Raw genomic sequence first — 24,439 nt, forward strand, 5'->3', positions numbered from 1 at the left:
CAGCGTCTGGATCCAAAGCGTGTGTTATCATTTTATCAGGATCCAACTAAACAGTTCTGGATGGATGATCAACTCTTTGTTGGCTATGTGGGCGCCAAGAATGGTCGGGCGGTGAAGAAACGGACCATCTCTCAATGGGTCGTCCTTTGCATTAAAATCTGTTATTCGTTGGCAAACAAGGAGCCTCCGGTAGGGCTGCAAGCCCATTTTACCAGGGCGATGGCAGCTACTACTGCTTTGGGACGTTTAGCCCCCCTTGGTGGCATCTGCCAGGCAGCCACGTGGGCATCACTGCACACGTTCACAAAGCATTACTGCCTGGATAGTCCAGTCCGGAGAGACGGCTTCTTTGGCCGTTCAGTTCTCCAGGACTTTCTGGTGTGAACTTGGTTTGCAGACCCACCTCCGGTGTTTGTATTTCTGGGGTATCTATTCTAGGGTAAGGAATCTATAACTAATAGTCTCTTTCAGATGAACAAGTTACTTACCTTCGGTAACTATATATCTGTAAGAGACATATATTAGTTATAGATTCTTTACCGCCCCACCCATCCTCCCCGTTCTGTGAACTGACTTTTAGCGTAAGGGACTCCCTTTCATTGCCCTAGTTTTGTTCATCAGTGATCAGTGTCTTGCATGGCTCTGCGCTTCTGGCTTGGAATGTCATGTAAAGAACTGACGTCAGCAAGCAGGGGGACGTCTAAGTAGACACCGCAACGTCATTCCGGCGTAAACGACGGACGCGAGGTCGACCGACGCCACCTACTGACCTGCAGGGGTACTGCTAAAGTGGATCCAGTCTGAAGCCTGGGGGTAATTCTAAGGTAAGGAATCTATAACTAATTTATGTCTCTTACAGATATATCGTTACCGAAGGTAAGTAACTTCAGGGCATGAGCTTTTGTCCTCCTGCCAAACAACACTGCAAGAAGGATTTCTGTCGCAGCAGCAGGAAAGGGTTCTACATCTGAATCTGCACAATCAACACCTCTATGCATGAGATTCAGCAGCTACAGTGGACTGTTTGATCTCTCATCACAGGTTGTAGATGTCATTCTCGCAAACTGGTGTCCCTGCTGAGTCTTTCTATATTGGGCGCTGGGACAAGTTTATAGCCTGGTGTGGAGGTTGCAACATTGTCCCCATGCAAGCAAATCTTCTGAGTGTGTTACTGTTTGTTTTGTTCCTTGCCCAGCTGGGCCATTGAGTGGGTACTGGCAATGGGGTCTGTCTTCCTTTTGGACTTTTGTGTTTAACTAATCAACCACTCTTACTTAATCCATCTGCTGGGATGTTTTAGAGAGGTCCCCACCAAAATATTTGTGCTGCCATAATGAGACCTTAATTTGTTTCTCTCCATTCTCGTGTTCGAGATCCTGCACAGCTGTTTGCTGTGCCATCTGATTTTCAAAGCTGCCTTTCTCATTGGAATAACTTCAACTTGTTGCATGAGTAAGCCCCAAGCTGTCTAGGTGCAACCACCCTACACTACCTTTTGCCCCAGACAAGCTGGTGTTGAGGAGAAGGGAGACTTTTTTTCCCAAAAGAGGAATAGACTTTCCATCTGTTGGACTCGAAAAGAGCCCTCAACTTTTACATAGATGGCATCAAAGACTATTGGGTGGACAATAAAAGGTGTGTGCCTTTCTCTGGGTCATAGAAAGGTAAGTTAGTGCAGAACAGAACTCTATCATTGTGAATAGTGCTCTGCTTTATTATCTGCTATGCACTGCTCAAAAAGCAGGTTCTAGAAGCTCTCGGAGCCCGCTTCACCAGGGCCAAGGTTACTACCTCTGTGTTCATACACAGTGAACCTTGCTCTTGGCATCTGGCTGGCCATGACGTGGGTGTCAGGACGCAGTCAAATCAAGTACTACCTCCTTGGCAGCCAGGTCTGACGGGAAGGGCATTTTTCCTGTTGGGCCCTGCATAATTTTCTGGTCTGAGGCCACTTTGCTGACTCTCCACTTTGGGAGATACTGCTTTAATATTCATTCTATAGGTGTTGAGTCTGCAGTTAGAAGTATCTATCCATCAGGATAGTAGGTTACCTAACTTTGTAAATTGAACTTCTAATGGATAATCGATCTAACTGCAGATTTCTCACTGCCTTCCTTTCTCCCCGATCTGCCGAGTGGCCTCTTTTTAACATATAAAAAGGTCCCATTTTAGAGATCTGCACAGTGGTACCTCCAAATCAATTGTGCTCCTCATCTGAGGGCAAGGAAAGAGGTAGGCAGGAACCTGATATCACTGTGCAGGGGTGGTGCTTATATGCGTACCTGTCAGTCACTTCTGTCGCATAATGAAGTAAATGGAAATCGTACAGCACCACATAGCGGCACACAGGAGCACTGCTATGAAAATTCCGAAATCAGTTTTTGGCACCGGGGAAAATATTCAAAATGTTAGGACTGAGTTAGAAAGAGATTTACCAAAGGTAATCAACATGTTTGATTTGATTTTAGTACCGTCGACACACGCATTATAAATTCATGCAGATACACATACTGACCCTTAAGTGAAAAACAATCTAAGCTAAGGTGCAAGAAACACAAGTTTTAATGTTTCGAGCACAACACTAGAAGGCAGCAAAGCAAGTGAATCTATAGCACTGTGAGCTACAAACAGATTAATACCGGTAAGTAATGTTATTCCTTACTTTTAATTCCAGTTGAGCTTCATTTGAATCTTCATTCAGTCCTAAGCACCCATGCTCTTCACTGATAGAGGCATCAGAATGGTTTCGTTAATACTGTCCTCGGGTCCTGGAAACATGAACTGTGGCAGCTGCCACAGCAGAACATCGTATAGTACTGCCATGAAAGGCCAGCATCTTCTCATCTTTGAAGCCACTGCCATTTTGACTACATTAGCCAAATGTCCTTATTTTTTCCTTTTAAATGGTTTATGGAAGATAGTAATAGTCACGTTTTACATTTCTAACTTTTTAAATAGGATTAGCTTCTATTTCTGTCAATGACTTTCCCCCACAATATTTTTGAGTTCTCCAGCATCCCAGACATGAGACAAAACTAATCTGAAAGAAACAGGCTAGTATTACATTCCTTACTTTAAAATATCCCCAGGCGTCAGACTGGATCCGGAAATTTTTACGTAGCAGTACCCTTGCGTGTCGGTAGGCGTCGTCTGCGGCTCCGCGTGCGTCGTGATGACTTCGTCAGAGTACTTAGACGCCGCCTCCGCGTGCTGACGTCAGTTTTTCTTTTTTCCGCGCCAGCAGCGCAGATCCGGAAAAAGGGGTACCTTAGTCACTTTTTGACTAAACTTTTTTTGTGATCTCTTTTGATCCTTTATCGAGTCTTCGACTCCAAACAGTGCCGGTAGGGATGACCGGTTTCAAGCCCTGTGAGGACTCACGACCCTCACCGCCGGTGCCTCCACTGTCTCTGCGTCGATAACGACAACAAGGCCTGCTCCGACTGCCGGGCCCTGACTTCGAAAGCTAGGAAGGAGCGGTCCCGCAAGCGGCTCGAACTCTGGCAGTCGGCCCGCGCCGCGAGAGGTCCCAGTCCGGACGGAGGTCGAGGGACAGGTCGCGGGGTCGGAGCCATCATAGCTCCGGGAGTCGCCATCACTCCTCAGGCTCGAAGTTGTCAGGTAAGCACAAGAAGTCGAAGAGACATCGCTCTTTTGACTCCACCTGACGCGGCCGGGGGTTCGGGTGACACCACCCATGCGGCTCCGTCGGAGTCGCGGGCGTCGCGACCTGCCCCATAGCCTCCGGTCCCTGGGCAGCAAGCGACGCCGGAGGAAATAGAGCGTTTACTCATGGCCATGAGGTCCCTCACTCCTCCGGCGGACTCCGTGGCGCCTCCGTGCCCAGCGGACCCGTCGGGGGGCCCTAGCGGGTCGGGTGCTTCGGCCCCGACGCCGGCGCCTTCGGGCCCGTCGCCGCAGGGCCCCACTGGATCCGCTTCTGGATCCGGATCGTCGCCGGTCGACCTGACGACCTCACCGGCGCCGGTCCCTCAGGTGTCACCTCTGGCGCCGTCCTCGTGCAGCGCCGTCCTTGATGCCTCCCTCGACCCGGTTCCATCTCGACGCCGCTTGGGGAGTTTTACTTCAATGAACCGGCCCCATCATTTGACAACCCTGATTATCAGGGGATGGGTGATGAGGAGTATTGGGAGGGGTCTGAGGACCCTCTGACACGTGAGTGTCAGTCCCAGGAGGACTGGACAGGTCTTGGGGATGCCAGTGGTCTGGACACTTCGAATTATGGAAAGAAGATATTCTCCTCCCTTAGTTTGGGACTGCTGTCTTCCAACACCGCATGCCTCTTGGGCCGCTACACCCACTCCCTGTGGGACACGGTCGCGGACGTGCTGCCACAGTGCCCGGCGGAGGTCAAGGCTAAACTCGCCCATGCCCTTGCGGAGGGTCGAGATGCGGCACGTTTTTCCATCCGGTGTGGGCTGGATACCACCGACTCACTGGGCAGAGCGATGGCAACGACGGTGGCGATTCGTCGCCACGCCTGGTTGAGGTCCGCCAACTTTTCAGCGGTTGTCCAGAAAACACTCATGGACATACCGTTTGATGGCCGTCGCCTTTTCGGCGACAAGGCAGACCATGTGCTTGAGCGCTTTAAGGACGCCAGGGCTACGGCCAAGTCCTTGGGCCTCTCGGCCCCGCGCCAGCAAACGGGTGCCTTTCGCTCCTTTCGTGGCCAAGGAAAGGGCGCCCCACACGTGCTGCCAGCCACGCACCGCAGACTAACATCCAACGCGGTGGCGGCCGTGGAAACTGCAGTGGAGGCGGTCGGGGACAACGGCGAGGCCAGTCCACACCTTCCCCCGCAGCATCCGCCTCAAAACCTTCGTAGTCCGTGCTTTCAGGCCCAAGTGACGCCAGTGGGGGGCAGGGTTCGCCATCACCACTCCCACTGGCGCACTGTCACATCGGTCAGGTGGGTGCTGCAAATCGTCCGAAGGGGCTACTCCCTCCCCTTCGAGACGACCCCTCCAGCCATGCCACAGAAATACCACCGCGTATCGGGGGATCATTTGCGGCTTCAGCAGGAGGAAGTTACGGCCCTCTTGGCCAAGGGGGCCATCAAGCGCGTTCCTGGGCCAGAAGTAGGGTGTGGTTGCTACTCCCACTACTTTCTGGTACCCAAGAATGGCAAAGGGGGCCTACGCCCTATCTTGGACCTACGAAACTTCAACGGCTTTCTCTGGAAGGAGAAGTTCAAAATGCTGACACTGGCTCAGGAGACTGGATGGTAGCGTTGGACTTGCAGGACGCTTCTTTCCCCATCCCCGTCCTGCCGGCCCACTGACGCTACCTGCGGTTCACGGTAGGCCACAAGCACTTTGTTTACCGTGCTCCCCTTCGGCCTTACCAGCGCCCCACGGGTGTTCACGAAAGTGATGGCGGTGGTCGCAGCTCATCAGCGCAGGTTAGGGGTTTCAGTCTTCCCCTACCTCAACAACTGGTTGTTGAAGGCGGGCTCGCCCCAGACAGTCGTCAGCCACCTCCAGATGACGGCGGAGCTCCTGCACCTGCTGGGGTTCTCCATCAATGTGCCGAAGTCATACCGGTGTCCCTCTCAAAAGCTCCTCTTCATCGGAGCGGTTCTCGACTCTGCGCAGTTTCAGGTTTATCCCCCCGAGCAGCGGGTTCGGGATATTCAGGCTCTGATTCCGATCTTTCAGCCTTTATCCCGAGTCTCGGTCAGGTTGACGCTGCGGCTTCTGGGTCTGATGGCTTCCTGCATCCTTCTGGTGCATCACGCCCGTTGGCGGATGCGGGCTCTGCAGTGGGACCTGAATTTTCAGTGGGCCCAGCATCAGGGCAACCTGTCCGACCATGTCCTGATCTCGGAGGGCACTGCAAGACAGCTGCAGTGGTGGCTCACGGACCGCGATTGGGTCAGCGGCAGATCCCTCTCCCTTCCCCAACCGGAGCACGTAGTTGTGACGGACGCGTCCCTCCAGGGCTGGGGAGGCCACATGGGAGAGGTGGAAATCAGAGGCCTTTGGTCTCCGGCGGAGTCCCGGCTCCATATCAACCTTTTGGAGCTGCGGGCGATTCGTCTTGCACTGAAGGCATTCCTCCCCTCTGTCCGGGGAAGTGTAGTGCAGGTGTTCACAGACAACACCGCCGCCATGTGGTACTGCAACAAACAGGGCGGGGTGGGGTCATGGACCCTCTGCCAGGAGGCTCTGCACCTTTGGCAGTGGCTGGAACATCAGGGCGTGACCATGGTGGTTCAACACCTGGCAGGTTCTCTGAACGCCAGGGCGGAAGAACTCAGCTGCCGTTGCATGATGGATCACGAATGGCGTCTGAACTCGGACGTGGCGCAAGGTTTCTTTCTGCAGTGGGGAGATCCTTGGTTAGATCTATTCGCCCCAGAAGAGAACGCGCAATGTCATCAGTTCTGCGCGTTGGAATTTCCAAGGCGGCACTCGCTCGGAGACGCTTTTCGTCGCGAGTGGAGTTGCGGTCTGTTGTACGCCTTTCCGCCTATACCACTTCTGCCAGAGTGCTGAAGAAGATCAAACGCGACTGGGCCCAAGTCATCCTCGTGGCTCCGGACTGGGCACGAAGGTACTGGTATCCCGAGCTACTCAGTATGTCATTCGATCCCCTGGTTAGTCTGCCTCTTCAGGAGGACCTTCTGTCGCAGCAGCAGGGGACGGTCCTCCACCCGAACCTGTCCAGTCTACACCTCCATACTTGGAGATTGAGCGGCGACAGTTGAGGCCATTTGACTTGCCTCCTGAAGTCTGTAACATCATTCTGGCAGCCAGGCGTCCCTCCACAAAGTCGGTATACGCCTGCAGGTGGAACAGATTTGTGGCATGGTGCACAGCAAAGGCTGTGGATCCTCTCTCTGCCCCTCTTTCCGAGGTTCTTCTCTTCCTTCTTTCTCTTGCCCAGCAGGGCTCTGCTCTGGGCACTATCAAGGGCTACCGTTCTGCCCTTTCAGCCTTTCTAAGGCTGCCTGATCAACCATCTTTGTTCAAGTCCCCTATTGTAACTTGTTTTCTGAAAGGCATCACACACACGTTTCCACCTGTTCCTTTCGTGATGCCTCAGTCGGACTTGAACCTGGTTCTTACTTATATGATGTGCGCCCCCTTTGAGCCTCTTCACAACTGTCCTATCCGCCTTCTTACTCTGAAGACTGCTTTCCTAGTTGCCATCACCTCTGCCAGGAGAGTGAGTGAGCTCCAAGCTCTTTCATCCAAGCCTCCTTTCCTTTCTGTCCATCCGGACAAGGTTGTGTTGCGGACTAGACCCTCTTTCCTGCCCAAGGTTGTCACGGCCTTCCACATCGGGCATTGTATCACCTTGCCCACCTTCTTTCTGCCTCCGCATCCCTCAAAGGAGGAAGAGCGGCTTCACCGTCTGGACCCAAAACGTGCGCTCTCATTCTATCTGGATCTCACACGCCAGTTCCGGGTGGATGACCAACTCTTTGTTGATTACGTGGGCACTAAGAAGGGACGGGCGGTACACAAGCGGACCATCTCTTGGTGGGTGTTCTTGTGCATCAAGGCTTGTTACTCCTTGGCAAAGAAGGAGCCTCCTGTTGGGCTGAGGGCCCATTCCACTCGGGCCACGGTGGCTACCACTGCCCTGGGCCGGGGTGTCCCCTTGCAGGACATCTGTCAGGCAGCTACGTGGGCATCGCTGCACACTTTTGCAAGACAACTGTCTGGACAGCCAAGTCCGGAGGGATGGCTTCTTTGGCCGTTCCGTCCTCCAGGACTTTCTGGTGTGATTAATGGTTCGCAGACCCACCACCGGGGTTGGTATTGCTGGGGTATCTATTCTAAGGTAAGGAATCTAATACTAACCTTTTTCTTTCAGATGAACAAGTTACTTACCTTTGGTAACAATATATCTGTAAGAAACAGTAGTTAGTATTAGATTCCTTACCGCCCCACCCATCCTCCCTGTTCTGCGAACCGATATCTAGGGTTAAGGTCATCCCCTTTCAGGGCCCTAGTTTCAATGGCACCAGTGTTGGTTTTTAACATGGCTCTGCGTTTCTGGCGCGGAAAAGCTGTGTCTAAGAACTGACGTCAGCAAGCGGAGGTGGTGTCTAAGTACTTCAACAACGTCATCACGGCGCCGCCGACGGACGCGGAGCCGCAGATGACGCCTACCGATGCGCAGGGGTACTGCTACGCAAAAATTTCCGGATCCAGTCTGACGCCTGGGGATATTCTAAGGTAAGGAATCTAATACTAACTACTGTTTCTTACAGATATATCGTTACCGAAGGTAAGTAACTTGTTCTTCAGTACTTATGGCATTCATCAAGCATCTGTTGAGTGACAATATGATTACAAACAACTATTCTCATAGCAAAGTAGCCCTTCTTGACCTGGTTCCCCCCTCACTTTTTGCCTGGTAACTGTTATGGTTTTGACTGCACGTGTACTGGGTTCCTGCTAACCAGGTCCCCAGTGCCAGTGCTCTTTCCCAAAAGTGTGTAATTGTTTCCCAATTGGCTAAACCTTTAGCACCCTCTGTAAGTCCCTAGTAAATGGTACCCCTGGTACCTAGGGCCTGAAGTACTAAAGATTGTGTCTTGGGCAGCAGCACAAATTGTGCCACCCTAAGGGACCCCTCACCAAGCACATGCAAGGCTCCCATTGCAGGCTGTGTGTCTTGATGCAGACAACAGTGAAAACATGACCTGTCACACATTCCTGTGTGCCATGTCCCTAACACTGCGTGTGATGTTTGACAGTCACCCCTACAGCAGCCCTGACAGCCTTAAGGCATGTGCTTAATACTACATGTAAGAGCATACCTGCATGAGCAGATATGCCCCTGGCTGGTAAGTACTATTACTACCTGTGTAAGTAGGCAGGGAAGACATTTTAAAGCATGTCCTGGACACTGATGAAAACACGTTCCCCCAGCTACATGATGGCTTCACTGAAAATAGAGATGTTTGGTATCAAACATCTTGTATTGATAAACCAACACTGATTCCAGTGATGGATTTACCAATACATGCGCCCAGAGGACTCCTTAGAGGTGCCCCCTGAAAACCTACCAGACTCTGGTGTTCTCCCCAACTGATTTCTGCCCCTCAATACACTGCTCTGACCTCTTACGGTGAGAGCCTCTGCTCTCAGGAGGCCCAGAGTAAAAACCTGTCTGGAAAGAGGGTATAACACCTACTCCCAAAGGATGGTCTGCTGATTAGCCTCCCCAGGCCATCAAGCTTCAAAGAGCTGCTACCTTCCAAATGAGTCTGGCTCCCCTCACAGGAGAGGAAGCCCATCCCCCTTTGTCCAGGACCCCCTTGGCAACTGGACAGGCGGGAGAATTAGCTAGTAACCCATGTGAACCCTCAGGCGTCGCCTGCAGCCTCTCAACGAAGGCCCCCACCCTGTACAGCGACTGCTTTGTTAAGGTAAATTCTAACACCTAAGTCACATCTGCACCCGTTGCCCCTGGACCTTGGAGAAGAGGACCAAAGGTGTCCCTATGTCCCCGAGCATCGTGAGACCTGAGCTCCCCTGTTGGTTCAGCCCGACTGGCCTCCTAGCCAGAGCCTGCAACCTCTTTGCAAAGACAGATGTCAATAGAAAAACATTGGGCTCCCGACGCTGTTTTGCACCCTGCACCCTGCACCCAGCTGCCCTCGTGCCATTGGTGGGGCACTGTTGGTGCTGTCTTGAACCTTGCCCACCACTCACCTTAACCCCTGGAGATTGGACCCGTAAGTTGCTGTACTACACCTGTTTGCAGAACTTGTACTTTCTTCCATAGGTTAACATTGCAGAAGTCAAAAATTGCACCGTGTCACTTTCTTGAACTGAAAAGAATTCATATTTAAAAACTTACTTACCTGAGCGATTTTTCTCTGATGCTTAAACATATCTAAAGCTATTTGCTATTTTTATAAATTGGTGCGGCTCTCCTCCTTGAGTCGTGTGTGTCATTGATTGATCATTGTATTTGCAGAGGTCTTGCACTCTTCTCGTTAAAGCCTAAAGCTGTTCGACCACACTACCCCTAATAGAGCGCCTTGGGATTGCTGGAGTAAGCCCCTGTCAACTTATAAGGGAACCTCTGGACTTTTTTCACTTTAGAGCAGATTATTGATATAGCAAATAAAGAGCCAACTACCTACAATCCTTCTATGCTTTTTGCATTTTCATCATGCTAAATTATGTGTTGTATGTAGTTGGTTGTTTCTTTTGATTGTTCATGAAGGTTTCGTCATTTTAACTCTTTGCTCAAACATGATGCAGACTTTATGTATCTGCCACTCCCTAATGATACATACTTAACATTCACTTTTTGTAGTGCTAATTGTAAAGAACGATGTTCAAATGTTTGCTTGCATTTAATTAAATGTTCAATACTGGTTCACAGCTAAAAGTGATAAAGTTTCAGGATGAGTTGGAATCTGGCAAGAGACCGAAGAAATCTGGTCTGAGCTTGCAGGAGCAGGTTGAACACTACAGAGACAAACTCCTACAAAGGGTGAGAAATTTCACAAATATGTCTTTTACAGACAAACATTTACATTTGATGGTGTTGGAATGCTGTGGATAAGATGAGGATGTCGTCGAAGAGGTTTTAGAAAGGTGGAATAACAGAACATTTAAATTTCCTTTCTTTTGTAGTGCTATTCTTAATAGATTTGCATGTTTTGCTTGAAATCTCAATCAAATGCTTGCACCCAAACTGTCTTATAATATTGTTTTTAAAGAAAAATTCATGATTGATTTTCAGTGATCGTCTAACCCTGAGCGCATTTTGATTCAACATTCTGCAGATTACTTGACACAATACTACCCAGTGCATCTCTGTTGTCTTAAATGTGCACTTTGAAAGTTCAGAACTTGTGGTCCCTACATAATCTATCCCTACATCCCCAGCTGAAGATATTTCTGACCTTGAAAAATTTCTTTCACTGTTGGTGAATCAAAAGGGTGCTATACACATGCCAAACTATTACCTTGTTTTATATAATCAGGCAGGTATTGGCTTCTTCACCAAGTTGTGCAACTGGCAGCTGGGCTTTTTTCATGGGCTAATGACTTGGGATCAGTCTTTGCTGCCCATGCTTCAAAAATATATTTCACTCCATTGGATTGCTTCAGCACACTATTAACTTTTGAGAGGGTAACCCTCACATTTAATGTGGCAGTGTACCTATGTTGACTTGCACTACAACATGTATTTGAACTCATGCAGAACTGTAGAAAAGTGAATTATTATTTGGAGTGGACAAGTGTACACCGAGAGGGATAAGCCTCCCACCTGCTAGATGTGACGCAAATTAAATAAATCTGTACCCTGTCCCTTGTAACGTGACACAAAGCAGTCAGACTTAAATCAAAGGAAATGTGTAGAAAGTCATGCAAAATACAATAACATTTCACAACCAATTAACCCCTTCCGTGCGGGGCTGTTTCCCCCGCTGTGCTGGGGGCGGGGGGGGGGGGGGCGTACAGCGCCCCCATGCTCATGACGAGGTCAGCTCATCATGAGCTACGGCGCTCCGGTGCTCATGACGAGCTGAGCTCGTCATGGCCACACCCGTTCCAATGGAACGCTCAGCACAGCAGGGGAATCAGCCCAGCATGCGAGCGTTCCACGGAACGGGTGAGGTCAAGACGAGCTGACCTCGTCATGAGCACTCAAAGGGCTAAAAAATAAGAGAAAAGCTGTGTAAAATGAGACCAAAACAACAACAAAGCAAGGGGGACCAGAGATGATAATTTTTAAAGATTTAATTGAAAATAGCACCAAAAAATCACAAAATGCCAATAATAGTCTACAGAAGCAGTAGACTGCACATCTGATAGACTTCTAGCCGCAGATTCCATATCTTTTGAATTTCCCCTGGCATCAGACTGGATCCGGAAGATTTTTTACGAGCACTACCCATGCGCACCGGTAGGTGGCGTCAAGTCAGTTATGCATCCATTATCTGCGGCGGAAGTGACATCACGGTACCTATTAACACCACCCAGGCACACTGACGTCAGTTTTTCTTCTTCCCGCGCTACCCATCGATGATCCGAAGAAGACTATCCCTCTGTCTTTTTATAGGCTTTTTAAAACTTTTTGTCGACTGATTTTGAGAACTTACCTCCTGGTTTGTCAAGGATGTCGTCGTGCAAGTTCATTTTAACCCCTGCAATGTTGATGACGGGCCCGCACCTCTCTGTTGTGCCTGGAGAACGATCACAACTTCAAGTCGTGCCCCGATTGCCGGGCCATGTCCCCAAAGGCTTTGAGGGAGCGGTCACTGAAGCGGAATTGCTTGAGAGCCCGAAGTCCTCGGGACACTCCGGTATGAGATGCAAGAAGAAGAGCAAGAAGTTGAAGTGTTCTTTAACTTCTCTTCATCCATCGACTGACTAGACGAGGGAGTCTAAGCATTTTAGGCCTCATTCCTTGGAACCTGGGCCGACTCCACGCCTCTGAGAATTTCCAAGTACAAACCGACCCCCCTCCCACCCAAGGAGTTCTATGAGGATATGCGCCTCTTATTTGGGTGGCCCAACCGCTTTGACGCGCCTTTGGGACCTGCGGGCCCACCTCTGTTTCCACACAGGCGGTTCTGAATCCAGAGGGCCCCCAAGAATCCTGATCAAGCCCATCATACCAACTCAACCTTCCCCTGCCCTGATGCTGACGCTCTCTGTGCCACCATCTCCTACATGGAGCCGTATGGGCTAGGCCTTGGGTAAGTGTGAAAAGAGTCACTGGAACCTTTAGAATACCATCCCTATGAGGAAGAACAAAGTATGGAGTGGTGTGAGGAACTCGGTGAGCCCAGCGGTCCGTATACTTCTCCTGATGCTTGTCTGCTTTCTCCCGCTGCTGTGGCTACAGAGGAGGGTGCTTCCTATATGCAATGGTGCTGCTGATGGCGGCTGAGGTCCTTGACCTTCAGGTACCATCAGTGGCGGTCAAGACTAATCTTTTGATGGAGGTACTGCAGCCTGTAGTCTCAACCTATGAGCCCCCACTCCCATTCAATGACACCCTTGCTGACGTCCTTTTGGGTACCTGGTCCAAACCCAGCATAGGGGCTCCTGTGAATTGAACGATTGCCCGCTGTCATTGCCCCGCACCTGGGGATCCAAACTTCCTCCTGTAACACCCTAACCCTGAGGGCTTGCGGACCAAGCCTAGACCTACCAAGGTGCTTTCCCTACCGCTCCGCCGGATAGGGAATCGAAGAGGCCGGACTTTTTGGGGGGAAAAGATGGTTTCTTCCGCCAGCCTGGCATTGTGGTTAGTGAACACTGCATTCATTTTGGGCCGTTACTTCCACACCTTGTTGGATACGGTTGCACAAGTGCTACTACAGGCCCAGGAGGAAGTCTGTACTCTCCCAAGCTGTCACCGACAGTAGAGATGCAGCAAAATTTACTGTTCAATGCAGAATTAACACAACCAACTCACTAGGCAGAGCTGTTTCTGCAGTAGTGGCCCTAAGGTGTCACGCCTGGCTGAGGATGAATGAGTTTCAGGGGATGTTCAAGCTTCCCTTACGAACATTCCCTTCGATGTCACCCGTCTCTTCTGAGACGAGGCAGATTTGGCACTTGAGCGCTTTAAAGCTTCTCGTGCTACGGCCAGGTCCTTAGGCCTCCCTGCGGCCCCATGTCCTCCTCCGTTTCCCTTTCGTGGTTACGGAGCGGGCTTCCGGCAGCGCATGTTCCCTAGCATCTAAGTGGACGAGGGTGCAGTACCCACAGACCTAGTGAGTCAGGTAGCCAGTGCTCTGGTCATTCCTTTCGCCCCACCCCCCACCAGAACTATCTCCAAACACTGCTAGTCTATCGCTTTACCCCCATGGGCACCCAGTTAGTGGACAAATTCACCATCACCTGCCCAACTGGCATCTGATTGTGGGTTTTGCAGATTGTCTGAAGGGGCTACTCCATCCCAATCGAGGCTACACCTCACCCCATGCCACCATTTCACGATCAGCTAACTGAGGATCATCTATCTCTTCTCCACGAGAAAGTCACAGCTCTCTTGGACAAGGGAACCAATGGGTCCTGTGAAAGAAGTTGGCTGTGGTTGTTATTCCCGCTACGGTCTGGTTCCCAAAAAGGACAAGAGTCTTCCTCCTATCCTTGATCTTCGAGCTCTCAATCTCTTCCTCAAAAAGGAGAAATTCAAAATGCTTGCATTGGCTCAGGTCTTATCTGCCGTGGACCCAGGAGACTGTATGGTATTGTTGGACTTGCATGACACCTATTTTCATTTTCCCGTCCTGCCTGCCGATCGGCACTAGCTGCGGTATACGGTAGGCCATAAGCACTTTCAATTTACTGTGCTTCCCTTTTGTCCTTACCAGTGCCCATCGGTTGTTTACCAAGGTGATTGCGGTGGTTGCAGCTCATACGTGGAAATCATGGGTGCCAGTCTTCCCCCTCTCCCAACTTCTAACTGCTGAAGGCGGGCTCACCCCAGGCTGTCGTCTCCCACCTCCAGACTACGGCGAACCTTCTGCACTCAATGGGGTTCACTATTAACATGCCAAAGTCACTTCTGACTCCTCAGATGCATTTGAGCTGTTCTAGGCAAGGTGCAGTTTTGAGCTTATTCTACCGAGTGGTGAGTCAGCGGTATTCAGGCTATGATGCCGACATTTCAGCCTCTATCCTGGTTTCGATATGAGAGACTCTCAAGCTCCTGGGCCTCAAGGCCTGCATCCTGCTGGTAACACATCATATGGAATATGGGGGCTCTGCAGTGGGACCTGAAGTTCCAGTGGACGCTGCATCAGAGAAATCTCTCCGACCTGGTCCAGATCTCGGAGGAAACTGAACAATCTGCAGTGGTGGCTATTGAACTTGGGTCATAGGCAGTCCCTCCTTCCTTACCCAACTAAATCTGACAGTAGTGACATATGCGTCACTCCTGGGATGGAGCAGCCATCTGGGAGAGGTTAGGATTAGAGGACTCTGGTGAAATCTGAGCTCCACATCAACCTGCTGGAGCTCCATGCAATTTGACTGACATTGAAAACCTTTCTAAACTCCACCAGGTGAAGGCTGGTCCAAGTGTCCACAAACAACATCAACATGTGGTACTGTAACAAACAGGGCGAGGTGGGGTTGTGGGCCCTTTATCAGGAGGCCCTGCGCCTCTGGATATGGGTGGAGCAGCAGGGCATATTCCAGGTGGTTCAACACCTGGCAGGTTTTCTGAATGCCAGAGCTAACAAACTCGGCCTAAGATGCCAAAAAATGGCATCTCCACCCGGAGGTGGCACACGGTCTCTTTCAGCAGTGGGGAGAGCCTTGGTTAGGTCAGTTTGCCTCTGTCGATAACACGCAATGTCTACAATTTTGATCGCTGGAGTTTCCAAGGCAGCTCTTGCTTCAAGACACTTTTTGTCTCTAGTGGAGTTCAGTCCTCCTGTACACCTTTACACCCATGCCACTCCTTCCCAGAGTTCTCAAGAAGATCAGAAACGACCAGGCCCAAGTCATCCTTGTGGGTCCGGACTGGCCACGGAGAGTCTGGTTTCCCGAGCTTCTGAGCATGACCATCGATCTTCCAATTAGGCTGCCCCTGTGGGAAGATCTTCTGTGGCAGCAACAGGGGGGGGTCCTCCAGCCAAACCTGTACACTCCCTGCTTTCTTGCATGGGGATTCAGCTTCAACAGTTGATAGCTTTTGGCTTTCCTCACAAAGTCTGTAATGTCATCTTGGCAGCAGGGCATCCTACCACTGAGACGGACTATGCCTGCTGTTGGAAAACATTTGTGGCATGGTGTGCAGAAACATTTGTTAATCCCCTTTCTGAAGTTCTGATTTTCATTCTTTTTCTTACCCAGCAGGGCTCTGCTCTAGGCACTCTTATCTGCCTTCTTGCGGTTGCCTAATCTTTCCTCTTTTCCATGTCTCCTATTGTACGTATGTTTTTAAGGGTATATCTCCTCTCTTTCCTCCTTCCCCATTCATTATGCCTCAGCGTGACCTTAGTTTTGACTTTAATGTGCACACCTTTCGAGCACCTACGCAATTGTCCCCTCAGGCTTCTTACATTGAAAACAGACTTAATTGTGACTATTAGATCTGCCCGCAGAGTGAGTGAGCTGCAGGCCTTATCATCTAAGCCGCCTTACCTCTCAGTCTACCCTGAGAAAGTGATGCTTCGCACAAGGGCCACCCACTTAAATTGTATGTAGTCCATCACCCTGCTCACCTTCTAGGCCCCACCACATTCCTCTGAAGTACAGTGACTCCACCACCTGGACACAAAAAGAATGTTGTCATTCTATCTGAAAGAAACACGTTAGTGTTAGATTCCTTACCTTAGAATATCCCCAGGCGTCAGTCTGGATCCGGAAACTTTTGCGTAGCAGTACCCATGCGCGTCGGTAGGCGTCGTCTGCAGGCGTCCCCTGCGGCTCCGCGTCCGTCGTCGGCGTCGTGCGCCGTGATGACGTCGCTGGAGTACATAGACGCCGCCTCCGCGCGCTGACGTCAGTTCTTCTTTTTTCCGCGCCAGTGGACGCAGATCTGAAGAGCAGTACTCTGGTCTTTGACCAAGTTTTTCGATTGTTTTTCTCTATTGTGCCTGATAGGATGCCTGGGTTTAAGAATTGCGATGACTGTGAGCGCACGATGTCGGTCACAGACCATCACCGCCTCTGTCTCCGGTGTCTGGGCCCGACCACGACGTGGACTCCTGCGTCGACTGCCGGGCCCTTACCAACAAGGCTAGGCGGGAGCGGTCCCGCAAGCTGCTGGAGCTCCGGGTGTCGGCCCCACGTCGGGACCGGGAGCGGTCCTGGTCCGGCCGGAGGTCGAGAGAGCGTTCGAGGGAGCGGTCGCGGAGCCGCGCCGAGCGTTCCGGAAGTCGACACCACTCGTCAGGCTCGTCAGGTAGGAAGCACAAGAAGTCGGGGCGTCGTCATCGTACCCCCGACTCCCCCCGACGCTCGCGCGATGCGGCCGGGGGCTCGGGTGACCCCAACCCCGCGGCTCCGCGAGAGTCGCCGGCGCGGCCTGCCTCATACCCTCCGGTCCCTGGGCATGGCCCGACGCCTGAGGAGATCGAGGCGTTCCTCATGGCCATGAGGGCGCTCGCTTCTCCGACGGGGCCTACGGTGCCTTCGGGCCCAGTGCTGCCGTCTGGGGGCCCTGGCGGTTCGGGTGTCCCTGCCTCGGCGCCGTCGGGTGCTCCGGCCCTGGCGCCGCCGACGGCTCCGACCCCGGCGCCGCAAGGGCCTTCGGGATCGGCGCCGGCTGGTCTTCCGGCCTCCCCGGCGCCGTTGCCATCGGGGTTACCCCCGACGCCGCCCCCGCGCGGCGCCGGTTCTCCACTGCCGGTTCCGGCCGGCGGTGGGGTTCCGGCGCCGGCTCCGGGCGGCGCCGTCCCCTTACCTTCTCCGACGCCGGACGCGGCGCCGGACGGGCGTCGCTCGACGCCGATCCCGGCGCCGATGGGGCCCATGAACCCCGAGGAGCCGGTCTTCATCATTGACTCCGAATACGGAGAGGATGAGGAGTACGGTGAAGGTTGGGAGGGGTCCGAGGACCCTCTGGCTCGCGAGTGCCAGTATGACCCGGACTGGACAGGTGACTTGGGGGATGCCAGTGGTTTGGACGACTCTCCTAACCCTGGTTTGATCTCTCCTCCTTCCGTGGCATCGGTGGAGGGAGCTGCCTATTCTGTGGTGCTGATGAGGGCTGCCAAGGCCTTAAACCTTGAGCTCCCCGTCGCGGCCGTGAGGCCTAACATCCTCACCGAGGTCTTCAAACCGCAGTCATGCCCACTGGAGCCACTGCTGCCGTTTAATGAGGCCTTGTCAGACGTTCTGTTGGGCACGTGGTCCAGGCCCGCTTCAGGTGCGCCTGTTGATCGGAACGTGGCCAGGCGCCACCGTCCTTGTCCGGACGACCCCAAGTACCTGTCTACCCACCCCACTCCTGAGAGTCTGGTGATCCAGGCCTCGACCTCCCAGTCCGCATTCCCGTCGGCCCCGCCCGACCGGGAATCCAAGAGGTATGACCAGTTTGGCAAAAAGGTCTTCTCGTCCATTAGTTTGGGCCTGCGGTCTTGCAACACCGCCTGCCTCTTGGGCCGCTACACCCACTCTGTGTGGGATACGGTCGCGGAGCTGCTGCCAGAATGCCCCATGGAGGTGCGGGCAAAACTCGGTCAGGCTGTGGCTGAGGGCCGAGATGCAGCGAAATATTCAATTCGGTGTGGTCTTGATACGACCGACTCGCTGGGCAGAGCTATGTCTACGACGGTGGCGATTCGTCGCCACGCCTGGCTGAGATCCGCCAATTTTTCGGCTGATGTCCAGAATACCCTGATGGACATGCCGTTTGATGGCTGTCACCTGTTCGGTGACAAGGCGGACCACGCGCTGGAACGCTTCAAGGACTCCAGGGTCACGGCCAAGTCCTTGGGCCTCTCGACCCAGCGTCAGCAACCGGGTTCGTTTCGCCCCTTTCGTGGCCAAGGAAGGGGCGCCCCCACACGTGCTGCCAGCCACGCGCCGCAACAATCCTTTCAACGCGGTGGCGGCCGTGGAAACCGCCGTGGTGGCGGTCGGGGACAACGGCGGGGTCAGACCACACCCTCCCCCGCAGCATCTACCCCAAAATCCTCCTAGTCCGTGCTTTCGGCCCCATGTGACGCCAGTGGGTGGCAGGGTTCGCCATCACCACGCTCACTGGCGCACAATCACTTCGGACAGGTGGGTGCTGCAAATTGTCCGAAGGGGCTACTCCCTCCCCTTCGAGACCTCTCCTCCAGCCATGCCACCGCAGAACCACCGTGTGTCGGGGGACCACTTGACACTTCTGCAGGAGGAAGTTACGGCCCTCTTGGCCAAGGGGGCCATCGAGCGCGTTCCTGGGCCAGAAGTAGGGCGTGGTTGTTATTCCCACTACTTTCTGGTGCCCAAGAAGGACAAGGGGGGCCTACGTCCTATCTTGGATCTAAGGAACGTCAACGGCTTCCTCCGGAAGGAGAAGTTCAAGATGTTGACGTTAGCTCAGGTCTTGGCTGCTCTAGACCCGCAAGACTGGATGGTAGCGTTGGACTTGCAGGACGCCTATTTTCACATCCCCGTCCTGCCGGCCCACCGGCGTTACCTGCGGTTCACGGTAGGCCTGGAGCACTTTCAGTTTATCGTGCTCCCCTTCGGCCTTACCAGCGCCCCACGGGTGTTCACAAAGGTGATGGCGGTGGTCGCAGCTCATCTGCGCAGGTTAGGGGTTTCAGTCTTCCCCTACCTAGACGACTGGTTGTTGAAGGCGGGCTCGCCCCAGACAGTCGTCCACCACCTTCAGATGACGGCAGACCTCTTGCACGACCTGGGGTTCTCCATCAACGTGCCGAAATCACACCTGTGTCCCTCTCAAAAGCTCCTTTTCATCGGAGCGGTTCTGGACTCGGCGCAGTTTCGGGTTTATCCTCCGGAACGGCGGGTTCGGGATATTCAGGCTTTGATTCCCATCTTTCAGCCGCTATCCCGAGTCTCGGTCAGGTTGACGCTGCGGCTGCTGGGACTGATGGCTTCCTGCATCCTTCTGGTGCATCACGCCAGGTGGCGGATGCGGGCTCTGCAGTGGGACCTGAAGTTTCAGTGGGCCCAGCATCAGGGCAACTTGTCCGACCACGTCTTGATCTCGGAGGGCACTGCGAGACAACTGCAGTGGTGGCTTACGGACCGCGATTGGGTCAGGGGCAAGTCCCTCTCCCTTCCCCAACCGGAGCACGTTGTCGTGACGGACGCGTCCCTCCTGGGCTGGGGTGGCCACTTGGGAGAGGCAGAGATCAGAGGCATCTGGTCTCCGGCGGAGTCCCGGCTCCATATCAATCTGTTGGAGCTGCGGGCGATTCGTCTGGCACTGAAGGCATTCCTCCCCTTTGTCAACGGGAGTGTAGTGCAGCTGTTCACCGACAACACCACCGCCATGTGGTACTGCAACAAACAGGGCGGAGTGGGGTCGTGGACCCTTTGCCAGGAGGCTCTGCGACTCTGGCAATGGCTGGAACGTCAGGGCGTGACTCTGACGGTTCAACACCTGGCAGGTTCTCTGAACGCCAGGGCGGACGAACTCAGCCGTCGGTGCTCGATGGATCACGAATGGCGTCTGAACTCTGACGTGGCGCAAGGCATCTGTCGGCAATGGGGAGAGCCTTGGTTAGATCTATTCGCCACAGAAGAGAACGCGCAATGTCATCAGTTCTGCGCGTTGGAGTTTCCAAGACGGCACTCGCACGGCGACGCCTTTCGGCGCGAGTGGAGTTGCGGTCTGTTATACGCCTTTCCGCCTATACCACTTCTGCCCAGAGTGCTGAAGAAGATCAGGCGCGACCGGGCCCAAGTTATCCTTGTGGCTCCGGACTGGGCTCGAAGGTACTGGTATCCCGAGCTACTCAGCATGTCAGTCGGTCCCCCGATCCGCCTGCCTCTTCAGGAGGACCTTCTGTCGCAGCAGCAGGGGACGGTCCTCCACCCGAACCTGTCCAGTCTCCACCTCCATGCTTGGAGATTGAGCGGCGGCAGTTGAGGCCATTTGACTTGCCTCCTGAAGTCTGTGATGTTATTCTGGCAGCCAGGCGTCCCTCCACTAAGTCGGTATACGCCTGTCGGTGGAACAGATTTGTGGCATGGTGCACAGCAAAGGCTGTGGATCCTCTTTCTGCCCCTCTTTCGGAGGTTCTTCTGTTTCTTCTTTCTCTTGCCCAGCAGGGCTCTGCTCTGGGCACTATCAAGGGCTACCTTTCTGCCCTTTCAGCCTTTTTGAGGCTTCCTGATCAGCCTTCTTTGTTCAAATCCCCGATTGTAACTCGGTTCTTAAAAGGCATCACTCACATGTTTCCACCTGTTCCGTTTGTGATGCCTCAGTGGGATTTGAACCTGGTTCTGACCTTCCTGATGTGTGCTCCCTTTGAGCCCCTTCATTCTTGTCCTCTCCGTCTCCTGACTTTAAAGACGGCTTTCCTGGTTGCCATCACCTCTGCCAGGAGAGTGAGTGAGCTCCAGGCTCTTTCTGTCCAACCTCCTTTCCTGTCCATTCATCCTGACAAGGTGGTTCTGAGGACTAGACCTTCTTTCCTGCCCAAGGTTGTTTCGGCCTTTCACATCGGGCAGTCCATCACCCTCCCTTCCTTCTTCCCGCCTCCGCATCCTTCAAAGGATGAAGAGCGGCTCCACCGTCTGGACCCAAAACGTGCGCTTTCATTCTACATGGATCGCACACGCCAGTTCCGGGTGGATGACCAACTGTTTGTTGGCTACGTGGGTGCGAAGAAGGGACGGGCGGTTTGTAAGCGAACCATCTCTCGATGGGTCGTCCTCTGCATCAAAGCGTGCTACTCTTTGGCTCGGAAGGAGCCTCCTGTTGGGCTGAGGGCCCATTCCACTCGGGCCACGGCGGCTACTACTGCCCTGGGCCGGGGAGTCCCCTTGCAGGACATTTGCCAAGCGGCTACGTGGGCCTCGCTGCACACCTTTGCGAGGCACTACTGCCTGGACAGTCAAGTCCGGAGGGATGGCTTCTTTGGCCGTTCTGTCCTCCAGGACTTTCTGGTGTAGTTTTGTATTGGTTCGCAGACCCACCACCGGGGTTGGTATTGCTGGGGTATGTATTCTAAGGTAAGGAATCTAACACTAACGTGTTTCTTTCAGATGAACAAGTTACTTACCTTCGGTAACGATATATCTGTAAGAAACATTAGTTAGTGTTAGATTCCTTACCGAACCCACCCATCCTCCCCGTTCTGCGAACTGATACCTAGGGTTAAGGTCATCCCTTTTCAGGGCCCTAGTTTGTACATGGCACCAGTGTTGGTTCTCTCATGGCTCTGCGTCTCCTGGCGCGGAAAAGCTGTGTGCAAAGAACTGACGTCAGCGCGCGGAGGCGGCGTCTATGTACTCCAGCGACGTCATCACGGCGCACGACGCCGACGACGGACGCGGAGCCGCAGGGGACGCCTGCAGACGACGCCTACCGACGCGCAGGGGTACTGCTACGCAAAAGTTTCCGGATCCAGACTGACGCCTGGGGATATTCTAAGGTAAGGAATCTAACACTAACTAATGTTTCTTACAGATATATCGTTACCGAAGGTAAGTAACTTGTTCATCTTGACCGGTCACAACAGTTCCAAACGATGACCAACTCTTTGTGCGGTATGTTGGAGCAAAGAAGGGTCAGGCAGTGCAAAAGCGAACCATCTCGCTGGGTTGTGCTCTGCATCAACATCTGCTACACATTTGTCAAAAAGCAACCTCCTCACAATGCTATTGATAGAGCCCCAGGGCTCGGATGCCCTGCAGCAATGCCTCTTGCTGACATCAACAAGGTTTCGATTCCCTCAGCTGGACGTACTTCTTTTGACTTGTAAATGTCCTCAACTTAGACCCATGCTTCCTAACATATGTGCACCGCCCTTACACAGGGCTTACTGCCTGGGTTTGGGTTGCTGTCCAATGGTGCATAGTATTTCCAAAATGCCGTGGTACACAACAGGGCTGCCCCCTGTCACTTATTGTTCGCCTTTGCCATACAACCCCTGGCGGTGTGGGGCTTTGATTGGGAATGTTCTAGTTCGGACCGCATTGTATTGTACGCAGACGATGTCCTTTTCTTCATGACCGACCTGTGGTGTTCGGGGCCCCGTACCTTGCAGATCCTGCAAATTTTTGGTCAAACCACCAGGCTCCCCACTAACCCCGCCAAGTCTGTACTATTCCTGGTGTGCGGGCAGCAGGGCCAAGAGAAATGGCCAGAACAATTGTTGCCTCCAACCACAGGATTTCAGTTTCTTGGTGTGTCCACTGACCTTGTGGGCTTGTAATATTAACCCTCTTTTCAAAAGCCTTATGGATGAGACAACAGTCTGGTCCTCTCTTCGCTCTCATTATAAGGGCGTTCTGCGATTTTTAAAATGGTGATCTTGCCCAGAATACTCTTCAGGCTCCTGAATTTCCCATATGCCATTCCGCTTGCCTGGTTTGCACAGGTAAATGCCATACATAATACATTTCTCTGGAATGACGGGGCAGTGCGAGTGTCACAAAACACGTTCACACAGTCAATGCATTGCGGCGGTAGACATTTAAGCGTACTACGCGGCCTCCCATCTGCAAGTGGTCAATGAATGGTGGTAAAACTCACCATCGGACCCAGCATTTGCTTTAGACCATATGGCAATGGGAAATGTTCCACTTCTCCAGATTTTATATAGTGTTCAGAACCAAATTTTTTTGCCCCTGCCAGCAGCACTGTTATCCAGCAATGGCGGGCTGCGGTCCGACGGATGGAATGGCGTGGCTGGCTGACTCGGGCAACCCCGCTGTGGCACGGCGCCATGTTGCGCTCCATTGCGGCTCTTGTGGGATTTTGTGGGTGGGACAACGTGGGAATATCCACCTTGGGGGATGTGATACCAGGCACCGCTTTGAAATCGTTCCAACAGCTCCAGACAGAGTTTTGATTGCACAAGACTCAATTCTTTAGAGATCTTAAGCTCAGGCATGCACTCACCCCCGTACTACAACTGACCGACACCTTGCCCAAATCCCATCCCTTAGAAGGGCACTTATTGATGGGTGACATAGGTGCACATAAGATCCGTCATATCTATCAAACCCGGACAACACACAACCATACCCTACCACACTACATAAGACCAGAAAGGCCTGTGAAGAGGACATACCTGGCATAACGGATGATGATTGGGCAGAAGCCCTGGCTAGCCCCAGAGGTGCGGTGGTTTCCACACGATGCCGCCTTATACAGTTAAAATATTTACACCGCGTATACTATACCCGATTCTGACTTTGGAAGATGGGTGCCATCCACTCCCCGGTGTGCTGGAGATGTGGGGCAGATGATGGGACATTTATACATGCAGTCTGGGGATGTACAGCTTTCCAACCATTCAGGCAGAGGGTGGTGGCTTGCCTGTGTGAGGTATTGTCGTGGGATCTGCCACTCGATCCGAAGCTACTGTTATTACATAGCTCAGATCGTATTCGGGGGAACAGATACAAGCAGCACTTATTGTTCTTAGCGGTTACCATCGCTAAACAGGATATTGCTCAGCAGAGGAAGAGTGAGTCTCCAAGGTTTAGTCGATGGAAAAAGGCCATAGATGAATGTATGAATGCAGAGATAGCAATGTTTCAGGCCCAGGGATGCCTCCAGAAGCATAAGAAAATATGTCTGCGGTGGGCGGATTTCTGAGGCATAGAATTAGCTTCCCTCGTCACCTCAGACCCATGATAAGCTACGACCCCGTACTGCGATTGGACTCTATACAAATGAGAGGGTTATATGAGCCCTTCGTACTACATATTCAATTGTGTATTTATAATTGGGTGGGAATTGGGTGGATCTGCGCAAGGTTGTCATTGTTGTTAACAGTTGTTTTTCAGAAACTACGATCAGGGATATGTACAGTCACAAA

General features: G+C 52.6%; 1 protein-coding gene across 3 annotated transcripts in view; it reads left to right on the forward strand.

Moving 5' to 3' along the window:
- The window catches only part of U2SURP (U2 snRNP associated SURP domain containing), an 835,376-nt gene that overhangs the window by 691,852 nt on the left and 119,085 nt on the right, over positions 1–24,439 (forward strand). For all 3 annotated transcript variants that reach the window (XM_086943721.1, XM_086943722.1, XM_086943723.1), the window contains one exon: positions 10,381–10,491. In XM_086943721.1, coding sequence (XP_086799847.1) covers positions 10,381–10,491 — 111 coding nt within the window. The remainder of the gene's footprint in view (positions 1–10,380; positions 10,492–24,439) is intronic.

Source organism: Lissotriton vulgaris, chromosome 11 (genome assembly GCF_964263255.1).
Source record: "Lissotriton vulgaris chromosome 11, aLisVul1.2, whole genome shotgun sequence".
Taxonomy (NCBI): domain Eukaryota; kingdom Metazoa; phylum Chordata; class Amphibia; order Caudata; family Salamandridae; genus Lissotriton; species Lissotriton vulgaris.